This window comes from Vulpes vulpes, chromosome 2 (assembly GCF_048418805.1).
Source record: "Vulpes vulpes isolate BD-2025 chromosome 2, VulVul3, whole genome shotgun sequence".
In the NCBI taxonomy this organism is placed as follows: Eukaryota; Metazoa; Chordata; class Mammalia; order Carnivora; family Canidae; genus Vulpes; species Vulpes vulpes.
The window spans coordinates 26368069-26386275 of record NC_132781.1 but is presented as its reverse complement, the minus strand read 5'-3'; the positions used below and the strand labels follow the sequence as shown (position 1 = coordinate 26386275).

The 18207-nt window shown below is 56.4% G+C and overlaps 1 protein-coding gene across 19 annotated transcripts in view; it reads right to left on the bottom strand.

The window, feature by feature from the left end:
- Positions 1-2957: 2957 nt before the first annotated feature.
- The window catches only part of CACNA1G (calcium voltage-gated channel subunit alpha1 G), a 63106-nt gene continuing 47856 nt past the window's right edge, over positions 2958-18207 (bottom strand). For 10 of the 19 annotated variants that reach the window (XM_025995909.2, XM_025995906.2, XM_025995910.2 and 7 more), the window contains 10 exons: positions 13567-13718; positions 12662-12771; positions 11823-11956; positions 11482-11552; positions 11260-11338; positions 11045-11166; positions 10477-10830; positions 5612-5789; positions 5159-5328; positions 2958-3994 (listed from right to left, as the gene is read on the bottom strand). In XM_025995909.2, the coding sequence (XP_025851694.2) occupies positions 3260-3994; positions 5159-5328; positions 5612-5789; positions 10477-10830; positions 11045-11166; positions 11260-11338; positions 11482-11552; positions 11823-11956; positions 12662-12771; positions 13567-13718 (2105 nt within the window). In that variant the 3' untranslated portion in view covers positions 2958-3259. Of the gene's footprint in view, positions 3995-5158; positions 5329-5611; positions 5790-7513; positions 7649-9620; positions 9765-10476; positions 10831-11044; positions 11167-11259; positions 11339-11481; positions 11553-11822; positions 11957-12661; positions 12772-13566; positions 13719-18207 lie in introns of all 19 variants that reach the window. The other 9 variants (XM_025995883.2, XM_025995889.2, XM_025995886.2 and 6 more) reach the window with 3 other exon arrangements.

The window sequence follows — 18207 nt, the reverse complement described above, 5'->3', positions numbered from 1 at the left end:
AAGGAGAAGGCTGAGAGCAGAAGTACCAGGATGCATGTTCTTACCTCCAAAGGCCCCCACACACCTGAAGCTCCTGGCCAGTTCCAACCCTGTCCCTGGAGGCCTTAATCCAAGACCTACTTTGCCACCACCAGCCCCTCCCCCTCCCAGCCTCCTTCAGGCTCCTCCACTCCCTCATGTACCCTAGAGCAGACACAGCCATCCAGACAAATGTCATGAGGTTTGCATCATCATTATTACTACTGTTAATAAGATTCAGCAGTGTTGTTTTTCCACTTTTATTTTTTTGAGATTTATTTATTCACTTGAGAGAGACAGACTGCATATAAGTGGGGGGAGGGGCAGAGGGAGAGAGAGAATCGGAAGCAGAGTCCCCGCTGAGCACAGACCAGACCTGGTGCTCCATCCCACCACCCTGAGATCAGGACCTGAGCAGAAACCAAGAGTCAGACGCTTCATCAACTGAGCCACGCAGGTGCCCCTATTTCCACTTTGTTTTAAGATTATTTATTTATTTATTATTTTTAAAAAAGATTTTATTTATTTTAAAATATTTTATTTATTTATTCATGAGACAGAGAGAGAGAGAGAGAGGCAGAAACACAGGCAGAGGGAGAAGCAGGCTCCATGCAGGGAGCCCGACATGGGACTCGATCCCGGGTCTCCAGGACCACACCCTGGGCTGAAGGCAGGCACTAAACTGGCAGATGCCCAACCACTGAGCCACCCAGGCGTCCCCCCTATTTCCACTTTTAATAAGACACAACCTTTACCATTGGTAAAGATTTTACATTGTTGGGGGAGATTGCTGGGAGAGAGGCCAAGATTCTGCTACATGAAATATCCACGTTGACTCCGGGGGTTCCTGGAGGCAGGGATAGGGGAGAAGCCTGAGATGTAGAAGCCAAGCTCTCTGGCTTCATCTTGACCCAGAATCCTCCAACCATTAGAAGAACAAAAGACCCCAGAGCCCTCTCCCCAACTCTCACACCCTCATTAGAGAATGGACAGCTACAGAATTCTACAAAAATATAAAAGCTTAATCTGCAGACCCAGGTGGACAAAACTCTAGGAATTTTGTACAGCTATGCTTTAAAAAAAAATAAAGGTAGCTCCTACAAGCACCCCCCTCTCTCCACCCAAAGAGGCCAGAGGAAAAAAAGTTCCACTCTACACTCCAAGAGGATAAAACCAGGTGTTTGCTTCAAGGAGTAGTATCATTTCTGTCCAGAAGAGCAATCAGAAATACTTTCATCAGCTTAGGAAACAAGATGGGACAAAGCCTCCAGGTCCGTGTGCCCCTGCAGCCCGGCATCCCCCCATCCCAAACTCATCCCAAGTTCAGAGGGGGGCAGAGTAGGGGCCTGCCAGCCCCCTGGAGCAGCCTTTAGGTTTCAAGGGCCCTGGGAATGAGGAGGTAAGGATGTTCAAGGGAGTGGGGTTGGGGTGGATGTTTGAGGTGGCTGGCAGGGGAACAGGCTGGCTGAGCCTGTGGTTGAGGCCTGTGGCACTGCCTCTTGGCACCAGGGTTTCAGACAAGAATATTGACAAGGTAGCACCAGAAAGGAGGTTCTGGGCCACACCAGTAGCCCATCCTCCCCTCTCCCTCCTCCCCTCCTCCTCCTCCCCCCACCCCATCCCTCCTGTGCCAGCCTTCACCCCCTTCCTCCTCCCACTGGCTCCCACTGAGCAGGCAGCAGCAGACCATGTAAACACCTAGATGGAGCTCATTCATCACCCCCCAGGGGGCCAACTCCACACTCTGCAGCCTGGTCGCTGGGCCAGACCGACTCCACCGGGAGGTCACCTTTGGCCTGGCAGCCCCCTGGATCTCAGGAGGGAGCAGCCCTCTCCATGTGCGGCCCCCTGGATCTCAGGAGGGAGCAGCCCTCTCTGTGTGCACAGCTTAATCCCATTGCCAGCTTGATGGAGCAGTACCCACAGTGCCAGTCAGCAGGACCCCTGAGGAGGGAGGCTAAAGCCCAGACTTCCCAGGTCGGGGCACCGAGGAAGGAAAGTCCAGAAGCGCCGGCCCTTCCCCCACCAACCCACAGATCCCCTTGGCAGCAGCTGAGGCCGCCTCCCCCAGTCTCAGTCGGCCCCATTAACCAAAACAGCTTCATTATGCCAATTTCCAGCTTTCAATGTGCGGCTGATAGCTGTCAGCAGAAATAAGAGTTAATCTGGAATTACATTCACAGAGCTGCCTGGCTAAGAGGAAGCGATAAAGCTTTGGTAGAAGCAGTGAACCCTGCTTGCCTAGCCTTCCAGCCAGCAGAGGGGCTTCCCTCCTCCCTGGCCCCGGGGGACGTGAGGCTGCAAGGGTGCAGCCCTCCCGGGAGAGGGTTAGGTTCTTGTCTCTCTCCCGGCCAACAGACGGACGGATGGACAGACACCACACACACACTCAAGCACACTGAGGCAGCTCTGACCCCACTCCTTGCCCTCTGCCCACTCCCCAGCTCCAGGGGTCTTTTCTCCAGCGCCACCTGGAAAAGCCTAACTCTGTCCCTTTTGCTTTTACTCTGGACCGTGATTAACTTTTTATTTTGGAAAATTACTTTATTATAGATATAGATATAGATATGTATGTATGTATATATATATATATATATAAAAAGGTTCCATTTCATTTGTAAAATCTTATTTTTCTCTTTTTCTCTCTCTCTTTTTTTTTTTCCTACAGAAAATGATGGCGAGGTTAAAGGAGAAAATAAGTTACATTACAGTTTCCGAAGTGGTTCTCGCTCTCCGCTGAAGATGGGCCACCCGGGCAGGGCTGTAATGCACTCTCGGTCCCAGCTTGTGCTTTGCAAGAAGAGGGAATATAACTAGACTGGTTATTTTGGGTTAAAATAGCCAAGAGACAGACGCCTTCGCCTCAAAAATATTCTGAGACACATACAAGTAGAAGGAAACAAGTCTCTTCAGTCACAAAATGCCGTACATCCCGCATATACTAGATTCAATTAATTTAATAAAATAGAATATACATAGAGATTCTGCACAAACGTATTGCTTTCTCCCAGTAGCTCCTGGTGTTGGGAACCTCAGCTGCACTGGGCCTCTCTCTGCCTGGAGCCAGGTGGCCAGGGCTGCTGCTTTTAACGCTCTGGAAAGTCGGCTCGCTGGTTCCCAGCCCCACTGAGGCGGGGAGGGGCGCCTCCTTGGAGTCCATATGCAACGTTTTTCAGGAACATAGCCCAGGAGGAGGAGCTAGGATTTGGCACCCAGTGGAGAAAGGGGAGTGGGGCAGGATTCAGGGGTCCAGGTCTGCTGGGTCAGAGGCTAAACCAGAGAGACTCAGCACGTCTTTCTTTGGGGGGGGCGAGGCAGCCATGCTGTCAGGGGGGCCGGAGGCCGAGGGATCCTTGGAGTCGCTGGACGGAGCCCTCCGCCGGAGGCAGACGCCGGGGCTGGGTGGGGGCCGAGGGCCCTGACTCTCTGGGGGGTCTATGGAGATACTAGGTGGGCTGAGTTTTTTCTTGGGCCGGCTTCCAGGTCCCCCAAGAGGCTGGCCGCCAAGGCTAGAGGGGTCGGCGCCCAGGCTGGGTTGGGAGCCGCTGTCCAGGCAGCTGACCGCAATGGAGTGCCTCCTCTGTTCGTCCAGCCAGGACGCAGGCCTGCGCCGGCAGCTCTGGGCCTCCACACTGTAACACTTCTTCAGGTCCCGTGGGGACGGGGGCTCCTCCTGGCTGCCCACGGTCAGGAGGTCTCCTGAAATCCAGCTCAGCTCCGTGTCCAGCTCTAAGCTGCTTCTGGTCTCTGGTGGGTCTTTGCTCCAGGTGGTTTCTGAGCCTGGGCAGGGGGCTGGCGGGGGCATGTGCTTCGAGATCTTGCTCTGGCGGTGGGGATGCTGCTGCATCTGGGTGCCCAAGTGGCCCCAGAAGGAGGAGGCCCGGGCCAGAGGTGGGGAGGGCCCACTCACCTCGGACAGCAGGTCTTCCCGGCTGCCCAGGCCCTGAACGTCCAGAGAATCAGTCCTTATTGCTGCCTATGGGAGGTGGGAGGAGGGCTCAGCCCAGGGGCTTCTACTCTCCCATGGACTGTCATCCTCCCCTCCCCCCACTCCATCCTGGTCAAACCAGATAACCCCCCCCTCCCCCTACAGGCCCACCCTAAGCAGGAATGTCAGTATTTGCTCTTGCTGGGAGACAGGGGCTACATATGTGCAGCCTGGCTTCTGCTGCCCACCATGCCTGCTGTCCTGTCCTTCCCCGACGCCTGCAGGAATCACTCTCTGAAGCTCCCAGCCCCTGGGACACAAGAAAGCACTGGCCTGGCTTGGCTCCCATGCTGTGCATAGGCAGTTTCTTTGGCCTAGAAGACCCTTCTCAAATGACAAATACCCCTCAAATTTACAGGCTCAGATCTCTCTGACACAGCGCCTGACAATCTCTACCTGAAAACTAACCCCTTCCTCCTCTTTGCTCCCTGATGCACCATGACACAGGAGCATCCCAGCAGCTGTGGCCTGTTGTTGCAATGGTCTGCTGGCATTTACATCTCCAGTTAGATTGTGAGTTCCAGAGGGCAGGGGCTGCGCCCCCAGTGCCCAGCACAGGGAAGCTGCTCTGTGAATCTTTGTAAAATGGATGGGGACTGGGCCTGGGTCAAGTGTGCAGCATCGAGCAGATTCTCATGTGGCCATGATCACACATAAGGGCACACAGGGCACAGGCTGCGGCCTTGTCACAGTAGGGGCAGACCAGTCTCACCTACCTGCCTGAGCCTCAGCTCTGTGCCCCTGGAAGGTGGGCCCCAGGTTTGGCCAAAGGCAGAGGTACCTAAAATGTGCCGTGTGTCCCTTAGCTAAGTCTAGAATCCCAGAGAATAATTGGGAGTCGCCTCTGGGCCAGGGAAAGGGAATTCAGAGATGTGGGTTCTCCTGCCAAGTGGACCTGTGTCTCTGGCCTGGTCTCCAGGCCTCCTCAGTGAAAGAAAGGAGGGGAATATAAACACTCAAAGGGCACAGACCACTTCTGCTGTGCCCAGTACTGTGTCCCAAGGACCTAGAACTGTCTCTGACACATGGTCAGTGCACAATGAACGTCTGCTGAAAGAATGGAAGTGGCAACCCTGGCCATCACCAACAGCCGAGGGTTCCCAGCAGAGAGGCCAGCCCCGGGCCCAGGCCCACCTGTCCACACCTGCTCACCTGGCGCCTGAGTGGCCTCTGAGCCAAGGGGGAGCGGCCTGGTGGGGGCAGTTTGGGAATGGTGCCCCAGGTGGGAGCGCTGTGGGGCTGGAGCAGGTGGGGTGTGTCTTTGGGAAGCTGCAGGATGTAGCTGGTGTCTGCTGGCTGCGAGTGGACAGATAAGACAGAGCCTGCGAGCAGAGTAGGGAGGAGGAGAGAGGAGAGCAGGAAGGTCAGTGGTCTGGCTCTCACCTAAGTCCCTTCCCTCCTTGCTCCTTCACCCACTAGGGCCTCCACCCTCACCCCAGACCTCTCACCCTGGATTGAAAGCCACTCTTCACAGGTTGGGGGCCCCCTGGAGGGCAGAGACCTCTCTTGCTGCCTCAGTGGCCCCCCTGCCCAGGTCAGGACGGGGCGTAGGCAAGGATAGGGTCTCCCTGTGTGAGCCAAGCTGGCCTGCTTGAGCCCTGCTACCTGACTGAGCTTTGGGGAGCCCCCAGCTTCTGCATCCTAGGGACCCCTCGGCAGTGCCTCCGTCCCGGAACATGTAGCTGTCATTGGGCAGGGAGTGCGTCCGGCTGACCCCAGACTTCCTCACAGTCAGCAGGTCCAGTCCCAGTGCAAGGGACATCTCCTCGGGGTGGGGCTCCATCTGCAAAAGGAGCAGGGGCGGGAGGTGGGGGAAAGAGGGGGGCATCCGGATTGTCTAACTGAGGCAGAGCTGGAAAACAGAAACCAGAAGCTTCCCCACCCGGGCTCTGGTCCCATCCCCTCCCCACCGCAGGGCAGTAATGGGATGAGTTAGTTGATAGGGGAAGAGAGGGCAGAGCACACGGATGAGCCCTCTAGCACAGCAGGGAAGCAGGTGGGAGGAGTCCCTGCCCCAGAAAGCTATCCAGTACCGCATCACTTCAGAGCCTCCAGGTGGGGAGAGTGGAGGAGTGAGAAGGTGTTCAAAAAAGGGAGAGCAGCCCCCAGGCCCGGCCCAGCAAGTGGTTCAAGAGATGGTTCCCAGGGCCCCATTAAGAGGCTCTGAAGCATCACAGTGGAGGGCAGAGGATGAAAAGCTAAAAGCGCTCCCCTATCCCTGTGCTGGGGCTGGGGGGTGGGGTGGAGAGTGAGGAGGACCCACCCAGTGAGCAGGGCCTGCCTCACCACCCAATGTTTTAAGACAGCCCCAGGACCCAGCATTGCACATGACCTGGGTTAATGTGGGTTTGATGACAGGTGACCAGTGGGGAATGTCAGCTGGCTTACCTGCCTGGCTTCCCCCACCTTTTAATATCTCAATGACTCCGGCAGGTAGCAAATGGGAGGTGGGGCACAAGGCCTAAGTACTGTGGACTCAGGACCTCCCTTACTGGACAGATTGGGGTTGAGAGTGAGTTTTTTTGAGTTTGTTTCAAAGGAAAGGAGTAATCAGGCTTTGACCTCAGCTGGAGGGAGCCAAGGTTTGTTCCCCAAAGACTTCTCCATCTCCCTGTGACCCCCTTCCTCTTTGGGGTCCCTTGTACCCTCCATTCCTAGTTCTCAGAGAGGCTGGAGGGTTCTTGTTCCCATGCAGGCCCAGCCAGTTAAGCAGCCCCAGATTGGGCCTGTTGGAAGAGTCTACATCTTTTGCTTCCTCTCTGAGCCCAGGCTCCATTTCTGCCAGCCACCCCAAGACCCTGAGGGACCTCCCAGTCTGTGGTCAAGCCCCTACCTCAGCTGAACCCTGCTATGAGGAAGGGGACCCTGTCTCTTAAGTCCTAAGAGGAGGGGGAAGGCAGGGAGGAGGGGGCTGCTCGTAGTCTGTAGGGGAAGGGGAGCTGGGCAAGGGAGGAGAAGCTGTCCCAAACACAAAGAACCACCCACCTCCCGCGACATGGGGACACACAGGGACAGTCACAGAGGAGACAGGGACAGCACCACCCCCCACCCCCCAGGCAGAAGGGCACGGTGGTAGCAGCAGAGATGTGGCTTTCACCCACTCCATAGAGGGGAATGGCTCATGTTGCAGGGAGGTGGGAAGGAGGGGGGCGGGGAGGGGAAGGGCTGGCTGGCACAGGCTCCAAATACAGAGACTGACTCTGCATCAGGTCAGCTGCCTGATGCCACCTCTGTTTTGGGCTGTGTTACTCCTGGATGTCTGGATTCACTCTTTCTTAACTGTGCCCCTGGGCTCTCGAGGCCCCAATTTAATATTATCTAATTTCTTTGCCCACAGTGGGGAACTGGGAAAGACCTAGCGAAGCCTTGGGCACCAAGCGCCTGCTGGGTGATGCCTCTGGGTGGGGCCTGGTGGCCAAGAGAGAGGAGTGGGGGGGATCTGGAGCCCTGCAGCCAGCCCAGCCCCTGGGGAGGCTGGGGGAGCAGTGAGGGGCCATGTGTAAGTACATTGCTGTCCAGGGCACTAGGTAAGAGTGTGTGAGTGTCATCAGGCAAAGAGTCATCCGTCAGAGCTAGAGAGTGGGACGGTTCAGACACAATCTCTGACGTCAGAGACAGAGCCTCCATCTCAGCTAGAGGGATCTAGACAGGGAGAGAGATGATCAGGCGTAAGAAACCAGGACACATGCACACGCGCACACACGCGTGCGCACACACAGAGCCCCCCTTCCCCCTTTTCACGAAGCACGATGGGGGGGAAGGCCTCTCTCCTCTCTCCTCTCTCCCCACCCTTCTCCCAAGTAAGCTGCCGGCACCTCCCCCACCCCACTTCCAGCCCCCCCTCTGATCAGAGAGGCTGCAGCAGGCACCAGGGAGCCAGAGCAAACACCGACAAAGCAGGAGAAGCAGAAACTTATTCTAAAGATACCCCAGGAACCTTACCGGCCCCCTCCCACACTACCACCACCCAGGGAGGAAGCGGGGAGCAGGGACGGCTTTCGATTCTCATAAAGATGATACCAGAAAAAAAAAACAAAACAAAAACAAAAACCAAAAAAAAAAAAAAAAAAGAACGAAGAAAGGCCAGCAAAGCGCCTCTCCGCTCTCTCGCCACAGACAGAGCAGCGTGGGGGGGCGCTGGGGACAAAGCCGCCAATCTGATGACTCTTTTCTGCCTATTCTCTCTGCTTCCAAAAGCCTGGCAGGACTTGGCCTGCCCCCAGATTCTGGCTTCGCCCCTCCTGGGCCCTCCTCCGCCTGCCGGCAGCTTGCCCGCCCTCTAGCTTGGGTTCTGGGGGATGCTCTCCTCCTGCCGCCATTCTGAGTTGAGCGCACCCGGGTGGGCCGCCTCCCAACTGGCTGGCTCTGCAGGGATCTGCAGGGAGACTTCAGTGTCTCCAGCACCCTGAGGGAGGGGAGGGCCCTCCATCTCAGGTGAGCCACCTGCCTGATCACGCCATCGCCATCGTGTCCCCTTCTCTCCCTGCACCTTTCCCCAGGAGCCTCCTTCAGGATGGGAGGCCTTGAGAAGGGATGTGCTCTCTCACTGATCATTCTAGGTCACTGCCAGATTGCAGTCCTGATGGCCTATCTGAGGCTGAATAATCCCTAGAGGGCATTCAAGAGGTCAGGAACCCTAGGGCCAGAGTCCCTTCCTAAGTGAGCATTGCTGTCTATTTCTTTGGATCAGGATACAGATGTCCCAGGTCCTGGGAACCTGCTTTCCTTCCCTTCCACCTGGCAGGGCCAGTGGAACACTAGGATTTTCTCTTTCCCACTGACACCTGTCTCCTTGCCTCCACTCCAGGTCTATCGGGGGCTTCCCTGCAGTACCTGACCTAGGAGGGGTGGCAGGGGGCTCTGCCAAACAGAGGGGGCAAGGGCAGCCAGATAGGTCACAAGTGGGGAAGAGGAGGGTAGGAGAACCCCAGAAAGCAGAAGAGCTGATTTTAGATGGGACTGGAGGAGAAAAACATACAAAACTATGGAAAGGGACTGGGCTTACGGGGGACACCCAGTCTTATTTCACAGCGAGGTCTCCAGAATCCACTCTCAGCTGGAACCTTCCATTCCCTCTCGGGACAGAAAGCACTGGCTACTGAGAGCACTCATCATGTCTAGTGGGCTTCATGGCTAAAAAAGCCACCAAACAGAGACTTTGGGGATGGATGCTGGACATAGGGAAGAAGCAGACTATGCCTGAAGACATATCCCTCAGTGGGTCCCCTGGCCACCTGCACTGTCCCCAAAAGCCCTCTCCCCCGGCTTTGGTACCTCACTTCCTCCACCCACTAAGGTCCCACTGCCAACTTGTCTTCCCTTCCATTCTCTTTTTCTTGTCCAGGTGTTTTCTGACAAATGCCCTCTGTAAACCTCTCCTCCATTCATCCTTCCCTGGAAGTTACAACCTCAGCATCCCTACCTTCCAAGAATGTGTTCCAAGGGTTGATCTCAGCTTGTAAGAACCCCAGCTCCCTCCTGCCAAGCCCAAAGCTCAACTGAGGCCCTGAGGCTGTTCTTTCTCCAGAAACCCAGTGGGCAGGAAACACCCCCGCCTCCCCAGAAGCACGGCACAGCATGGCACAGCCCGGCACAGCACGGGGGGCACAGTAACCTGTGGGTCGGAGCCGCCCAGGCTGCGGGCGGGAGGAAAGGCAGAGGGCTGGCCCCCTGGGCCTGCCAGCTCGTCCATCAGCTTCAGCTCCCCTTCCAGGGAGCCCTGGATCAGCAGGGATATGGTGTCAAACAGCTGTCTGTCCTGGGGAGGACCAGCCCATGAGGGAGCCAGAGAGTCAGGGGAGAGGGTGCAGAGGGGCAACGAGGGGAAGTGTCGTGGCAGGGGATTGACAGAGAGACACAGAAAGAGAGAGAGAGAGAGAGAGAGAAGGAGGAGGAGGAGGTCACACACACACACACACACACCCACACACACACACATGCACACCCCGGCAACAAAGAGACAGGAGAAAGAGGAGGGGATAGGACAGAGGAGAGAGGTATGGGAAGAAGGAGAATAGGAGCCAGAGACAAGAAGAGTTCACAGGGAGAGAGGGAGCAGGAAAGCAAAGATAAGGAAAGGATTGAGAGATGGAATCAGGGAGGTTGAAAGGTGGGAAGGAAAGAGGTTTGGTCATCGGGCAAGGGTAAGAAAGAAACAGGAAGGAAACAGAAAACTTAGCCTTGAACCTAAGAGCCAAGAAGGGGAGGCCGGCTGGGCTGCAGGTGCAGGGCGTGGATGAGCCACACACGTGCTGGTGGCTTGCTGGGGTGGCCCTGTGCTGCGGGTGCAGCAGCCATCTCTGGGGATGGGTGGGAGGGGGGACCACTCACCCCTCAGCATCCAGGCAGGAGGGGCAGGAGGATCTGGGCAGGGCTCTGGGGCCCGCCACACTGCCGATTCCTTGTACACCACCCCCAGCCACTGGCCACTGGTCCCACACCCTTCTCGGCAGGGGTGGCTGTTTGCTCACCGTGGGGTGTTCCAGGGAGAAGCTCGAGGCTGCTCCCGTGTGGGCCGTGGTGTGCGGGGCCCCGAGCTTGGGGCTATCGGGGCTGTCGGGGCCCTCGACCCCCGGCCAGAGGAAGGGGCTGCCCAATGGCGAGTGGGGCTGTGGGCTGAGCGTCTTCATCTCCAGCTCCAGCTCAGCCTCCAGCTCGGCCTCCTCTTTGGCCTCCTTGTTGCTTTCCTCCAGGTGCTTCATCAGCACAGCGATCACCACGTTGACCAGCACAAACTGGGCCGTCAGCACGAAAGACACGAAGTAGATGGGGGAGATGACTGTATTGTAGCAGGTGGACTCCTGGTCACAGTCCCGGAGGGTGTCCTGGGGGTGGAAAAAGCATTACACGCTTTGTCCTGGGGAGAGGGAGTCAGAGTGTATGCTGGGGAGAGGGGGTTCTAGAGTGTTTCTGCGTGGAGAATCACATGCTTTTATTCATGGCCCCTCATCTCGCCAAGGAATCTGGGCTCAAGGAGTGGAAGTGCCTCCTGGGGTCAGGGCCAGCCCTGGGACAGCCCCCACTGCCGTGTGGGCTCACCTTCATAATGCCGTTCCAGTTGTCACCTGTGGACACTCGGAAGAGGGTCAGGAAGGCCATGCCAAAGTTCCGAAAGGTGGCATGCCGGCCCAGCCCCTCGCAGGGGTGCGTCTCATCACACTCTGGAGGGGGGGGCAGGAGAGAGAGGCGGGAGTTAGCGCAGGAGCCCCGGGGCCTCCAGCCCTGGCCCCTCTGTCCTGCCCACCCCAACTCACCCAGGTCTCCAAAGAGCTCCACACCCAGAGCTGCAAAGATGAAAAACAACAACATGAAGAGAAGTCCCAGGTTCCCCACCTGGAAGAGAGGAAAAGAAATGGGAAAGGTGCCACTGGGTCTCCCAGCCAGCTTCCCCGAGCTCCCCGTACTGCCCGTCCCTTCGGAAATCACCCCCTCCTCCCGAAGAGGAGCCCTTCCGCCCACCCCCTCCCTCCAGCTACCTGAGGCAGGGCCTGCATGACTGTGTCCAGCAGCGCCCGCATGCCCACAGCCATCTTCAGCAGCTTCAGCACTGCGGAACAGGACAGAGCAGTGAGCCTGGCCCCCGGGGCTGGCTCCCCGGTCACACAGCTGGATGGCCGGCCAGGGCAGGGGCGGGGCTGCTGGCTTGGCGGGGCGGCCAGCCAGGCTGCCAGGGCTCCACCCTCGCCCTCAGCCCAGCCCCTAGCCCTCCTCTTTGACAGAGGCTGGGGCTGGGAGAGAGCCCCCGTGGGAACACACACGCATGAAGTCCCCGGCCAGCCTGGACGGGTGGGTGGTGGCTGAGCACCCGGGCACTGACCTCGGGCAATGCGCAGCACTCTCATGATGCGGATGATGGTGGGGTTGATGGGCAGCGAGGCATTGACCTCAATCTCCTCCAGCGTGATGCCCATGATGGACAGCAGCACGATGGCCAGGTCCAGCTGGTTCCACCTGGAAAGCCCAGGATACGGCTCCCTGAGTCTGTGTGTGTGGGGCACCGCAGAGGAGGGGGCAGTTGTGGCAATACAAGTGATGACAGAAAGGGGGGTGGAGGTCAGTCAGTCCCACCTCTCCATCCTGCGGAGAAGCGGTGGCTTGACTCCGGTCACACCTCACACCGCCAGCTGGCCACACAGGTAGAACCAAGTCTTTAGCTCAAGACCTCTACTTTGCATTTGTATCCATTCTTTTTTTTTTTTTTTTTTTTTAATTTGGCACTTTTATACTGTTTACTAGGTGCCTCTTTTAGGGCACCTAGTAAACAGTATAAAAAAAGAGTGCTTTTACTAAGCACTCTTTTAGGGGCTTTACAAATAGGAACTCATAATTGTCACAGCATTCTTTCTCCTTTGATAGATCAGGAAACCAACGCACAGAACAGTTAAGTAACTTACCCAAGGTCCCCAGTTTCTAAGTGGTGGAGCCAGGATCCGAATCTGGTCCAGGCAGTCTGGCTCCAGGCTCTGTGCTCATAAGCCCCAGTCTGGGCCACATGGATTTCCAGCTGCTAGCATCCCCCAGGCCCCCTGTTCCCCCTTGCCATCGATAGCCCTAGAGTGGAGGCTGAACCTTTCAGGAGTCCAGAAAGGTTTTCAGGTATTTCCCCGGGGAGATGGGTCCTTTCCCCACTCCCATAACCCCACCCCTCTCAGTTACCTGTCCTGGAAGAACCGACGGAAGCCAAAGGCCACGAGTTTAAAAACTGACTCCAAGACAAAGATGACGGTGAAGATATAGTTGCAGATCTTCAAGGCCTCGTCCAGGATCTGGCAGGGATGGGCCGGGGGGGTCTATGCAGGGCCTCCTAAAGCCCAGGGGGGATGCCTGCCCCTCCCCCTCCATCACACTCCTAGATTTGGGAAACAAGTGAGTCTAAGGGGGCCCTTTCTTTTCTGTCTCTGCCATGGTGGTCGACCACTGGCCGCCACACCAGGATAGAAGAAGGTCCTCATTCACACGCATGATTCAAACTTTGTGCTAAAGGATCTTTCTCCTTGAGGGATGGTGAGGAGACCACATGAGAATGTGTTGGAAGGCACAGAAGGCTAGAACCTGGAAGGGACCTTGTGTGTTACTAATTCAGCATCCCCATTTTACAGATGGGGAGACTGAAGGCTGACAGAGGCTGATCTGAGGAGTGACAAGATCACTGGTGAGTTTGGAGCTGGATAGTCACTAGAATCCAAACCCCAGAAGGGCAGATACCAGTTTTTTTTTTTTTTTTTTCAGATACCAGTTTTTACTGGTCTGCCTTCTGTACCTTCAAAGGGTAAAGAAACACATGGCAGACACTCAATAAATATTTGTTGGATGAAGAAATCAGGTCCTCCACTTCCTAGCTATAGGACCTTGGTCTGGTCATGTAACCTCACTGAGCCTCCGTGTCCTCATCTGTAAAACCAAGATGATACCCACTTCCAAGGGTCACTACAAGGTATACACAGAGAAGTCGTGTAGGGTGCCCAGCACTTGCCCAAGGTCCCCAGCACAGGTTGGATTCGCCTTACCCTGCAGTCCCACAGCTGGAGGCAGGGCCCGGAGTGCCAATTACTCACTCTTACCTGGGGCTGCTGGTAGTGCTCCATGGCCATGGTGACCACATTCAGACCAATGACACCCGTGATGAAGAGGTCCAGATAGTGGCTGGTACACAAGTGGTGGACGAGGAGCCGGAATCGGGAGTAGTCTGAGTAGTAGGGTTTACACTGGGCCTCTGGGGGGAGCAGAGGGGAGAGCAGAGCAACCATTGGGCCCCTGCCCACGGAGGCCCCACCACCCAAGTCCCTCACAGGCGCCAGCCTCTAACGCCAGAGCTGCAACATTCCAGTTTCATCTGCGTCCTCGCCCTCCACACACTGCCTTTCTTGGGGGGGCAAGGGAGCTCCCTCGGCGTCTGCCCCCCAAGCGTCTGTTCTACTGACTACAGTTGGGTGCAGAAGGGGTCAGGACATGCAGAGCTCCCACCCACATTAGACACCAGGTGAGCCCCCTCCCCAAGGCTGCCTCCAAAATTCACCAGCCCCTTGTAATGCCCTTGACTTGGTGTTCTGCAGTAAGGCCAGATCGATAAGATGGAAACCAACCGGTCTTATCAAGCTTAGAGGAAGGAAGCTGCATCGACAGAGAGGCAAAGGCCCTTGCTCCTTCACCACGCTCAGCCCCTCGAGGGGAGCAAAGCAGATTACACAGAGCTGGGGTTCGGGAATAACCAGAGATCAGAAATCAGACATCTTCTTGACTGGCCACACTGACCCACCTAAGGGCCCCTGGAGGGGCAGGGCCTAGGTCCCCCGTGCCCTCATGAGGGGCGGGGTACAGAGGGGAGGCCACAGGCTCTGCTCTTCCCAGAGTCGTCTGGGGGTGGCTCCACCTGAAGGACTCACCCAGTTTCTAATGAGGCCATGCCCCGCCTGCTCCTGGGCGTCAGGGCAGCATCAGACTACAGGCTGGGCTGGAAGCACTGTCTGAGATCTGTCAGAGGCATATTTCTCTTGTAATTAGTGAACCACTTAGTTATAAAATCATGGTGCCAGAAGGTTGGCCTGCTAAGCAGGCAGAATGAATCTGGGGGCAGGAGATTGCAGGGGGCCCCTCCTCCAGGTGCTGAGGAAAGGCCAGGCCAAGTTGGGCATGGATGTCAGCTGGAGGCGGTTGACAGATTGGTCTCCTAGGCAGTCACAAAGAAAGAAGAGGCTCCCCACGGGGAGGTGTGGGGCAACCTCAGGTCCCAGACAGCCCTTCCCCCCCAGAAAGTCTAGGGCGGAAGCCAGCCAGCAAGGGCTGCAGCCTCTGAGGCCTGTGCCAGGGGTGGCTGGCTCAGGGGCAGCAGAAAGCTTTGGGTCCAGGCCAGCTCAGATAGAAGTGTCCTTCCCCATGCAGAGGACTGTTTAACAGAGAGGTAAACTGAGGTAGGGAGTGGCCTGGGGTGGGCCCCCACCAAAGGCCGAAGGAAGAAGAGTGCCCAAGAGCTGTACGTTCCGCCTCACCCGATGCCACTCTCCAGCATCGGCCTTGAGGTGTGGATAACCAAGAGGCAGAAAATCTAGAATGTTCTGGGGCAGGCACCATAGAGTGCATAGAGGCCATCATTTAATTCTCAGAGCTGGGCCAGCCAACTCTGGCTTTGGTAGCTCAGATGGCCCTGGATCCCAGGAAGGGAGGGTGGGTAGAGAGGCTCAGGACAGAAGACAACATGAGGCCACGGGTCATCCACACTGCGATTGTGGAGGGTGGACCAGGCGAGCGGGGCCTCTTCCTTCCTTCCTTCGGTACCCACAAGAACCAGAGGGCGCTAGTCGCCCTGCGTTGCCTTAGCAGCTGGAACACTGTCTCTGCATTAATCTCCATAAGTGCCGAGAGCACCCGATCCCATTATGCTAAAATATGAATGGAGAATTAACTAAAATGTTTGAATACAATTAGGTTAGAAAAAGTGGCTCCTTATTAGCCCCATTATTAGCTGAGATAACGCAGAGGAGAGGTGGAGAGAGCCTCCCCTCCCCCGTCCCCCTCGTCTGACTGCGTAGGCAGCCCCATCAGAGCTGCGGCCACCACCTCTGCCTGCTGGCCTTGCTCTAGCTATCTGAGGGCAGGCGGGCTGGGATTAGCCTGGGACCCTCCTCCAAGCAGCCCAGAGGAAAGGTGGTGACAGGGCTGAGGCAGGGCATCTGTTAACAGTGACAGGTGCCAGGCCCTTGAGGTCTGCCCTTCCAGCACCCCACCCCCCCAGACCAGCAGGTGCCGAAGCTGCCAGAAATCCCCCTTGGGAGCACAGGTCCAAAGAGTCCCAGGGCCAATCTGATCAGCATGTCCTAGCCAATCCTTTTGTTTTACAGAGGATGAGAACGAGGCCCAGCGCAAGTGAGCTTCCACACATTGTGAGGCCATGATGGAGCCAGGACCTGAACTCCCAGCTCAGATATCTCGCCAGCTGCCTGGTAGTTTTAAGCACAAGGCCTTGGGGCCTTGCCCCACAGGGTCCCTCAGAGATTTTGCCCAAAGTCTCTTGCTTTGGATGATGCCACCCCCTGTTGCTCCCCAGGCTTGGGTTCCATAGGCAAGCACCTGTGCTCGAAGAAGTTGAGACCTCCTGGGGTACTGTTGGACAAGTCTGCTGCTCTGAGAGCTCCGGCCATAGCCCATCTCCCTGCCCCCACCAGTATGAGATGCCTTAGGAGGAAAAAAATGGCAGAGCTGGACAGTAGGGGGAAGGGCACCCCCAGGACTGCCCAGCTCCTTATCAGGGGTAAGATCCAGGAGAGGAACAGGGGGCAGCACAGCTGTGAGTGAGTTAGCCAGCAGGTTTGGGAAGTTAGTAGAGCCCAAGGCACAGCCAGGGCAGAGGGTTTGCAAAGAAGAGTGACAGGGAGTAAGCGGAAGGCAGGGGTCACTCCCCTGGGACTACTGGCCCCCATGGCAGAGGCCACACCTTCAGCTGCTGTGGCCAGGCTGATCACTGGGTCCCGGTGGAACTAGAGAGGGTTAGTGGACATAGGCTCCACAGGTGGTCGACAGGAGCACAGGGGGTACGGGAGGCTGAGCAGTCCCTTGGTGCTGACCTGATCTGCCAGTGACCCCATCCCTCTCTTTACCTGGAAGCTGGGCTGGACCCAGGTGTCCGGTCAGGCCATTCCCGATATCCACTGACTCTTCCCTTCTGCCTTTCCCTGGGGTCTGGCTGGCCCCCTCCTCTGGGAGTAGCACAGAGTGGGAGTGGTGCTGGCGTGGAGGTGTGATGCAGGGGCAGGGGTGGGGGGAGTTGATTCTAGCTGCCCCAGACTAGGGGGTGTGACTTCATACCCATCAAACGGTTGGGTAGACCATGCATCATCATCGCCATCCCCTGGCAACTAATTGGAAATGCAGATGTTCAGGTCCTACCTTTTAGGTCCTACCACAGACCATTCCATGAGAATTTCTAGGGCAGTGCTCAGGAATCTGTGTTTTACTGTTTTTCAGGTGATTATTATGCACACAGAAGTTTGAAAAGCTCTACTACAGACCACACAGAACACCAGGTTTGGGAAAGAGAGATATGGAATGGTATAAGCTCCTGTTAGGGGTCTCTGAGTCTTTATTACCTGCTGAAAAGGTAAGACCCAAAATTGTCATCAGGGTACATGTCCGTTTGTGCCAATGGGAGCATGGTGGAATGTGCCCAGAATGGGGATGCGGTGTGAAGGTAATAAAGATGTTGGGCATTGAGTGGGTGTATTGGGAGGAGATCTTGTGGCCAAGAGAGTCTTAGTGTGTTAATTCCTGGTGTGGAGAAGCCTCTATGGGCCATCCCTATGCTAGGGTGATATTGGGGTAAATGTGTATGTGAGGACACTTCAGTCAACAGACCAGGTGACCCCATAAGGGAAAAGCTGAAGCTACTTCCTCCTACCCTCGCCTCATCCCTAACACATCAGGAATTTACAGTACAGCCTGACACAGAGACATGGGACCCAGGCAATCCAGACATGAACCAGCTGGAGCTTCCTGAGCCCCCAGACAGATGGTCTCTCCAAACACCATAGCTCAGCACCATGGGGACAAGAGACATCGATCCTCAGGGATGGCCCCCCATACTGAGGCTCAGGGGTTCCCTGAGCCCCCACGGGTCAGACAGCCCAACCCCTAGAAGGCAGTGTCTGAAGGAGTCTGGCTTCTGGGGGAGCCCAGATTAGCGGGGAAAGGTACAGCCCAGTGGTTCCCAGCCTCAAGTCCCAAGTCCTCTGCAGCCTAAGAAGGCAGCCATGTGGGGGTCCTGAGGTTCTTTTCAATATTTCTAAAAGTGTAAAGAAATCATACCCATGCCTACATTAAGACCCCACAGACTAATTTAATGGCAAAATGGTCTTTCTTTGCTACCATTCTGTGTGAAACCTTCTGCAGCTCAGAAGCTCTGGTTAGCAATTAGATGTGCCTTTGATTAGCAAAAGCAGTGAAACAAAGTCATTACTTCAAAGGCCGGCTCTTAGAATGTGGGGTCTGCTGGAGGAAACGATAAGGGGTGCCCTTGGGGACGAACAGATTGGAAACTACCTGGCCAAGCCATCGGAGGGTGGAATGAGGCCCCACAGCCCTGTCACAGGCTCCCTGAGCCTCGGACCCTCTGCCTGGGGGCCGTGTTGGGGGAGCAGCGGCCAGAGGACCAGGGGAGGACGAGCAGGACCAGAGCCTTTGCAGGGACACGGCTCTCAAAGACAAGGACCCAA